At 35.2% G+C, this 8,887-nt stretch overlaps 1 protein-coding gene across 1 annotated transcript; it reads right to left on the bottom strand.

Moving 5' to 3' along the window:
* Nucleotides 1-1,124: 1,124 nt before the first annotated feature.
* Nucleotides 1,125-5,623, bottom strand: LOC110420431 (Thioredoxin superfamily protein). The gene is made up of 7 exons (XM_021433743.2): nt 5,372-5,623; nt 4,596-4,670; nt 4,425-4,506; nt 4,256-4,335; nt 2,933-3,058; nt 1,543-1,656; nt 1,125-1,408 (listed from the first exon to the last, which is right to left on the bottom strand). Exons 1-7 carry the CDS (start codon nt 5,576-5,578, stop codon nt 1,292-1,294), a joined length of 801 nt encoding a protein of 266 aa, XP_021289418.1. The 5' UTR covers nt 5,579-5,623; the 3' UTR covers nt 1,125-1,291.
* Between the last annotated feature and the right edge of the window lie 3,264 nt (nt 5,624-8,887).

The following is an 8,887-nucleotide window of genomic DNA, read 5'->3' as shown; positions in this document are numbered from 1 at the left end:
TTGATGACTTTTAACTTCTTAATGATGATCTTTCTCTTTTTTATTATTATTATTATTTTTTAAATTTATTTCCCTGTTTGTTTATGTTCGAAGGTATTGAAAGAGTACCATACTTCAAATTCCATGTCCTGTTATCATCCAATTCCTTGAATTACAATGCTCCCTTAAGTTTTTATAATTAAGTTGAGTAATAGAGCATGTTCTAATAAAGAACCCTAATGTCAGCATGATTCCAAAATTATTGAACAAAATCATGTTTGGATCATTAGAAGTGGTATCGATATGGATAATCAATGAAATAATTAAAAACATAATCCATTCAATGACTTAGCATAGCAACCCTTAACAACCAACAAAAAACAATGTTTTGTTTTTTTTTTTTGAAACAATAGTGTCCACATTTTGGGGAGAAATGGGTTTTGATGAACCTACCATATTATAATGAGTATAACGTGAGACACATGATTGGTTGTTGATCCAACTGATGGCATCTTGATTACTTAAGATTGGATCTGTGTAATCCCATATCAAGATTCTTTGCAGTCAGCCAAAATATGGTCAACCCTACCTAGGGTTGTGATTTACTTGCAAGAATAGAAGAAAATTAAACAGACAGAATCCAACAGGTGAGAGGTCTAGATCTCCAAGTTTCCATGGGAAGCTAACATCGTCGTTTTAGAAAATGGCCTGTCAATATCGGCTGAACTGTAATCACAATGGGATAGTTAAGTTTCTTTCAATTCTTTTAGTAATTAACTTATAGCTGAATGCTGCAGAGTGCAGGAAAAGATGCTTCTCTTATTCTTCAAGTATTGCCAAACCGGTAAACAACATTTAAAAAGAGACAAATAGTCAATTTTATTCCCTCCATGTCATTCAACATTTAAAGGTTCAAAAGCATCCGGCGGTCATGGTGCTTAGCAATTTCTCTTCTTTATCCACCGGCCTTCAATGGACAATAAAAGAAAATTTGTGAAAGTCCAAGGAGGTCCTCCTCCCGTCATATTACTTGGTTTCTGCTAAGACACTGAATTAAGCGGAAGCATGTGAGCCAGTGGGCTAAAGCCCATTGCTCCCCGGGTCGTGTCTGATTATGCTTCGAGCCGTGTTTAATAGGAAGTGGGTAAAAACCAAAAAGAAGATAATTGCGTTTGCTATATAAATGCAAAGGCCCGATCCACACGTGATTATTCCCCCAGACATTGCTATCCAAAGCTCGCGATTGATAACAGATACATAAAAACAAAACTCATTTAGACAAACTGCTAATGGATACAACAGATACACACGCTCAAATTGCGGCAAAGTACTCCTTGCTGAGCTTTGGGTCCGGTTTCATGGATTTCTCTCCGGGCTTCCACCCAGCTGGGCAAACTTCATCTGGGTTTTCCTGCACGTACTGCAATGCCTGCAGGAGGCAAAAAATGAATGACAAATTAATGCACGTAGAAAAAGAAACTTTCAACATAAAGTAACATGCAGAATCTTAAGTTTAAACTCTTCTGTCATTGCAGTACCATGCTTGTATAATATTACGATTACCTGAAGTGTCCTCATTGTTTCATCAACACTCCGTCCAATGGCAAGGTTGTTGATAGTAGAGTGCTGGATAACTCCCTCCTTATCGATAATGAAAAGCCCTCTCAATGCAACTCCCTGACATCCAAAGTGAACTTGTAACAGATGCAGTATGGTACATATCATATTTGCATTAAACAAGTACTCACTGAGCATAGTTAAGACAGATAATCAATCCAAACATTTTAAATAATAAGTCATAGTATCACAGATGCATGCATGCCATTTATCTGGATAATTCCAGAACTTATTGAATCTATTGCAAGAAATCTAACATCAAGCTTTTGCCAAACTTAAAGCCCCTATATTGAAACTAATAGGAAGCTAACATAGTTAATATCCTTGGTATCTACATGTTGATCTTTGACCAGTAAGGTGGCTTCATATAGGTAACCCAACAAGCATTATTAACAATAAAGCAATACCAACATTGGCAATGATTCAATGAATGGCCTCAGTGTTACATAAACTTCTGAGCTAACCTTAATTTATATAGCACAACCCTATGGAAAACCGAAAATTCAATAAGTCCAAAAATGAGTCTACTGGGTCTACTATACATATATGTACTACAATCATGTTAGCAAATTATAGAAAAGGTTTGAACATAGCATAAGGCATTATGACACATGTTGGAAAGAAAACATATCTTCAGAAGATATTCAATCTGCTAAAAACCGAAGCAATGCAAGTTGAGAATTACAGGTTACAATCATTAGTCTAAATTCAAACAAAACCAAAAACTTCTATTAAGAGAATATGTTTTGCTTTTTAAAAAATATATATATAAGATTTTGAATGAAGCACAAAGACTCTATGTTGGCAGATTGTACCACAAGCAAAACCCAATTTTAAAACACGATGAAATTGAGATCCATTTGGTCAAAATTTCAACTGGGATCATAGAGGAGCATGAAAAGAGAGTATATGAGATGGTATGGCTCTCAAAAATAACTTCCAGATCTCAACTTGTCAAGTTGATTTTGAAAAACTTTCATGAGTTTTCTCTTTGAACAAAAACACCATATCTTGTGACCATGATTTTCTTGGCTTACCAAACACTAAAAACAGTTATATTCCACAAATTAATTTCGATAAGGAACACATACACATACACATACATAGACGTATGTATGAGCAGAACTTAATCACGATCCTTCAGCTGTGCACTCAAGTACACACCCCTTGGGTGACAGTCCAGCCAGCCATGGACATATCCCCATAATTGCCAAAGGAAAAACTAAAGAACATTATATGCAATATTCTTCCATGCAACATATTCAAAGAATTAAAGAAGAAATGACAGTTTGCTCATTCAGGATTAGTTACTAGCAAACATGAGGTTATCTCATACCTGATCGGGAATCAACACTCCATACAATTTGGAAATTGATTTGGTGATATCAGATATCAGTGGATACTTCAAATCACCAAGACCACCAGACTTTCTATCTGTTTGAACCCAGGCAAGGTGTGAAAACTGCATAAAGAATAAGTTGAGATTAAGGTTAATTTGTCTTGAAATCCAAAAACATAATCTAAGTTACAAAGCAACAATGCAAACTTCATCACAAAATTACAAATGCAGGTGCACCACCAAACATAGTAATGCTTTGTTATACTGCACACACTACTGTAATATAAGCTATAACACCACATACATCCACCAAAAACTTAGCCTTTAGTAGTATCAACTTTTACATGATACATAAGCTGATAAGCAGCATTTATTATGCAGCTTTCCAGATGGTATAAAGTAACAAATATAAAATTGTTTGCAGATCACTAATACATCGTCAATGCAGAGCTTTTCTGCAACTAGAAGAACAACAAGCTCTATTGATTTTCCTTTCCTATAAACATCTCTTTTGATCCACTCTGAAATACTTGCTAAAACTTAGCATTTCACCTAGGTCAAAAAACCCCTTAGCATTCATCAGTGCTACTACAAATTCTTCTATAGTTGTGAGCAGAAAACGTAGTGATATCACAAGAATAGATAAGACAATTACTGCACAAAATATTTGGAATACAGTACACTAGCAACATAGATTAATGAGGGAAAGGAGTATTCTGTAACACAATGTAGGTGGACAAGTTAACAACCTTTGGTGAGACAATGTGCAACTTTGTGACATTACTATAGGCCCACTTCAGTGATGAGATAAGCAATGCAAAATTGCAAATCACTAAAGCCATGTATCTTAAAATAAGTAATGAAAGCCAAGCGTTAAAAACATTGTTATATAGGCTAAACAAGGCAAACAGTAACTCAACCAGAAATCCAACCCAATTTATTCAAAAAGTCAACAGCCAGACCCCAATTAACTTGAACAAGATTACTAAATGATAGCAGAATGCATGTGGCAAAATAGACAAAAAAGTGACTGATCTGCTCAATCTGTTCAAAACCCTACCCTAACCATCCTGAATTGACTACAAAGAGTCAACAATCAGAGCCTGATCAGAGCTGAAAGTCAATTGCCACCTACATGCATAACCAAGTAGCAAGACACTTAATTTGAAGATGAAAGCATTCATTTAATAATCTGTTGTGCGTGTAAGATTTTTTTTATGGGGAAAGAAACATTCACATTTTTCAATATAACAATTGGACGCTACTGGGATGAAATACACAAGGTTTTCTTTAACCTTCTTTTGGCAACAAGGAGCTTACCACACTGTCAGTAGAAACACCTAATATTTCTGTGTTTATCTTTTCAAATTCTTCATAGCGGTCACTGAAAGCAGTAATCTCTGCAAGCAGGAACAATTTTGGGGAGGTGGAAGTAAGAATCAGAATCTAATATCATGAAAACTTCAGCCTAGTTAAGAATCAAACAAACCTGTGGGGCAAACAAATGTAAAGTCCAATGGATAGAAGAAGAGAATCACATATTTCTTCCCAATGTATTCAGAGAGCTTGACCTGAAACAAAAATGCACCATTTAGAATAAAACTGGAAAAAAAAGGTAAGTGCCTAAATATACTTTAGAAAAAACATCCACACAAAGTACCGTAATGAATTCCTGATCAAAGACAGCCTCTGCCTCAAAATCGGGAGCAGTATTTCCCACCAGTGGAAGCTCACTCTGCAAGAAGATGCATGAAATGAGAAACCGAGTCATTTATAAGATATTTATGTAGATACAGAAACAGAAGATGACCATAAACCATTACTGTGCCGTCTAATCATTCAGTGTTTGTTTAGAATAAACAAATATCATGACTTTTTTTTTTAAAAAAAATCATTTAACATTTGTAATTTGCTCCCTTCTTTTCTTGTTGAAATCAACAAAATTATTGGTTTTAAACATACTAATTCATTTACAAACTTCAAATGATATAAATTGCCATTTTCATTTGGTTACCAACAAAATTTACCAATGGAATTAGCTTTACCTTATCATTTTGCTTTATCAATGGAGTCAAAGATCCAAATTTATTGCACGAACAATTCAATAACTACACTCATTATACTCAAAATTTCCATCTTCCTTTAAAATCAAAAGTGGTTCTACATTTTTATTCTTAACTACATTCTAATCAATTCCTTTTTAAAAGGAATAAAATTTTCAGTAAGCAAAGCTAAAGCCTGGAAACATCCTACTAAATTCTGCTTTCAATGGTCCGCACTCAGCATTCATAAAATAATCAGTTGAATTAATTATGCGTCACATTGCAGTCTACCCCTCCAAAGTACCATCATTTTTCAAATTACTCGAACTAATGGGAAAAAAGATTAAAAAAAAGAGAACAATGGAAATGAAGGAGATAATGGAAAGCAAAATACGCTGGCTTTGACGACCAAGCTCTTCCGAGAATGGGAAGTGCGGGGGAATGAAACGGAGCGGGCGACCCGAGAAAGGAGAGGGGCACGGACACCTGGGAAGGAATTGGGGAGAGTAAGGGATTGAGAGATGAGCTTAGATTTGGCGGAGAAAGACCTAGGGTTTAAGGAAATGAGAGCAGTGGTGGTTGAAGCAGCGGAGCAAGCCATCTCTCTCTCTCTCTCTCTCTCTGGAGTATACGGCGGAGAAATGAAATGAAGGGGGTAAGACTAGAAAGGATAAGTGCAGGACAGCGTGGGTGTGGTGGGTGTTGCGGTTTGGGTTTGGTTTGGGTTTGGTTGGTTTGGGTGTGGTGGGTTTTATACTGGGTTACCGGCTCCACTCATTTTGGGCAACCGGAGATTTAGGTAAAGCTCATCCTCTTCTTCTTCTTTTTTTTCTTTTTTTTTTTTTTGTGGTAATTTCTTTCATTGTCTTGCCCAATTTACCCGATAGTTGTAGAAATGGGTGAGAGGTGGTACACGGCGTTCACTCCATAAAGCAAAGTAATGCATATGCATACGATTGCAAACCATGCGATTGGGATTGGAATCGCTACTCATTTTCCTTGCCAATACAAATAAAAAATTATAATTAGCAAATATCAATTATTTTATATATAACTAAATATGAGTAAATAGTTAAAAAATATTAAATGATCATAATTAAATAAAAGAAAAATAATTTAAGGTGGAGTGTGAGAAAAAGGTCTAGAGATAACGATTGGTCACCATTCTAGCCAGGGGAGAAGCTAAGCTAGGTGAGCTTTGCAACGTAAACTACTTTCAAAAGATTAATAGTATTGCTCCTTAAAACTGTTAGTAGTTTGTCTCTCGTTAAGATTACTTTTATCTTCCTCTAGATCTTGTTTCCCCTAAAGGTTATGGTATCGTTTGTTGCATACCAATTACATGCACATAACAAGAATGTGTTTATTTATTAATTACCTATAAACAAAGGAGAGGAGTCAATGATTGAATCTGTGCAAGATTGATTGCAGAACAAAGAAAAATGAACTCGAAAGGAAGAGTATATTATGAATATATGAAACCATAATATCCAATATATATTTATGTTGGTACATCCCTATCTCTTGGTTTCATTAAGTGTATATACATTCTTATCTATTAAGTTCATTCCTTCTATTTGTATAAATTCATTTTTCACTGTAAATAAGGCATTGTGCCTATAATAGAAGATCTTCTTATATTCCTACTACTTTTCTTTCAAAGTTATATTTTACAACACGTTATCAACATGAGGTTCTAACCAACTGGAAAGGTAATTTTTTTTTAATTCTTTAACTAATTAGATTTTAATTTTGTATACTGTCCAACCGGCTTGGAGTCAACAACGGACCTTAAGTCTTCTTGTGTCCCCTAAAGTGATGGTGGGTCTTCAAGAATCCTTAAAATAGTCAATACAAGTCCAAATGAGAATCACTGCAAACAGGAAAGATGTTTGTTTGCTTAATAGTGTACTGACAGATACCATACTTTGTGGCAAGCACTTTTTCCCAAGTGTGACATTGCGTAAGGTAAATGTTTATATAATATTAAGTCCCGTTGGGATTATTGATGGCTCTAAAAATGCCATAATTGTTTTGCCAAATGACACCACCTTACATACCAAGGATGCATTGCTTAGTAGTAGATTGAAAAGAAATCTACTTAGATTCAAAGATGTACACCGTAATGGGTACCATCTTAAGACAATTTATGAGTAAAATAAGGAATATTTGTACATCACTTCTTATAAGATGGGTAAAAAAACCATCTAAGAGAAGCTAAAAGCTTTAACTATAGGATTATATTGTGTCACTATTAGAGATGTTGAATCCAACGTTAACATGCCTTGGAAACTAGTAAATCTCATTGAGTTTGGACTTTGGCATGATCACCTATGTCACTTGGGACCTATGATGATGTGTAAGATGATCCAAAATACTAGAAGACACCATTTAAAGGATAAAAAGGTTTTGTTGTCCAAAGATTATACCTATGAAACTTGTTCACAAGGAAAGCTCATTATTAAACCTTTTATGAAAAAGGTTAATCTTGAATCCCTTTCATTTTTGTAAAGAATCCAAGGTGATATTTGTGGACCAATACAACTTTCAAATAGGCATTTTCGATATTTCATGGTATTAGTGGACGCATCCTGCAGATGATCTGATGTTTGCCTATTATTTAGGCGTAATGTCGCCTTTACATGTTTCTTGCACAATTTATAAAGCTTCAGGGACATTCCGTAATTATCCAATCAATAGCATAAAAATGGATAATGCTGATGAATTTACATCAAAGAGCTTTAATGTGCATTGTGTTTCACTAGGAATCGAGGTTGCGCACTGGATTTCACATATTCATACTCAAAATAGATTACCAGAATCCCTAATTAAACATATCCAAATTGTCACTCATTCTCTATTATTGAGGACAAAGCTCAACTATTCAACCTCGATTATGCTGTTTTGCATGTGATAGCCTTAATTAGATTACACCCCACTAGTAGTCTCTTACAATTTCCTATGTAGTTAGTTCTAGGTTATGAGCTAGACATTTCATATTTACACACCTTTGGTTGTGTTGTGCAAGTGCTTGTAGCATTGCCAGAAAGGACTAAAATGGATCCTCGATGCCGTTTGGGCATTTACGTTGGGTTTGATTCACCATCTATTATTAGGTTCTTGTAACCAACGATAAGTGATCGTTTTACCGTCAGATTCGTTACTTGTCATTTCAATGAAACAGTGTTTCCACCGATTGGGATACATAAGGCTTCCATGGCTGAAAGGTAGAAACTAGTTTAGATTTTCTCCTAGAATGAGAAAAATCCATCCTATTTAGACCCAGTAACTTCTAATGTGAATGAAGTGCAACGTATAATCAATTTATAGGTTATTGCTAATAGACTTCCTAACGCATTTAATGATGCTACTAAGGTTATAAAGTTTCATATTCCAATTGTGAATGTTCCAACTAAGATTGTTGTTCTTGAAGAACAAGTTGAAATGGATTAAAATGGCTCACGGCTGAAGCTTGGAAGATCGATAAGATCAAAAGACACTGAAATGAAGGGGGAAGAATTAGGAATCCACTCTAGAAGAGCATAGTGTTTAGCTTGCTCCAAAAGAACTTATTGCCCCTAAAGAGGCACAAACCCATGAAAGGACAATCGACCTTGGGAATACTGAGATTTTTGTTACATATTGTAATGTGATTTGAGATCAAAATGAGATAATCATTGATGATGCTTTTGCACTCTCAGCTGCTCATAAGATTATAAACAATGATTATGAACTGTGATATATTATCGAATGTCGTCAAAGGCAATATTGGCCTAAGTGGGAGGAAGCAATCTTGGCTGAATTGGCTTCTCTAACTAAATGAGAGGTTTTCAGGCCTATAGCTCTAACCCTTAGCAATGTAAAACCGCTTGAATACAAGTGGGTCTTTGTCCAAAAACAAAATGAAAAA

The sequence above is a fragment of the Theobroma umbraticum genome, unplaced genomic scaffold (assembly GCF_002168275.2).
Source record: "Theobroma umbraticum cultivar Fairchild unplaced genomic scaffold, ASM216827v3 scaffold_86.0, whole genome shotgun sequence".
NCBI classification, from domain to species: Eukaryota; Viridiplantae; Streptophyta; class Magnoliopsida; order Malvales; family Malvaceae; genus Theobroma; species Theobroma umbraticum.
The sequence above is the reverse complement of the archived record's forward strand: the minus strand, read 5'-3'. Positions and strand labels throughout refer to the sequence as shown.

What these genes read in the sequence shown, in the direction of transcription:
- LOC110420431 (XM_021433743.2), bottom strand. Translation starts at nt 5,578, where the DNA reads ATGGCTTGCTCCGCTGCTTCAACCACCACTGCTCTCATTTCCTTAAAC. An exon ending in GAGTGTTGATTCCCGATCAG is followed by an intron (nt 1,657 to 2,932) that starts GTATGAGATAAC and finishes TTTGGATGTCAG; the next exon opens with GGAGTTGCATTGAGAGGGCT. An exon ending in AAACAATGAGGACACTTCAG is followed by an intron (nt 1,409 to 1,542) that starts GTAATCGTAATA and finishes TGCCTCCTGCAG; the next exon opens with GCATTGCAGTACGTGCAGGA.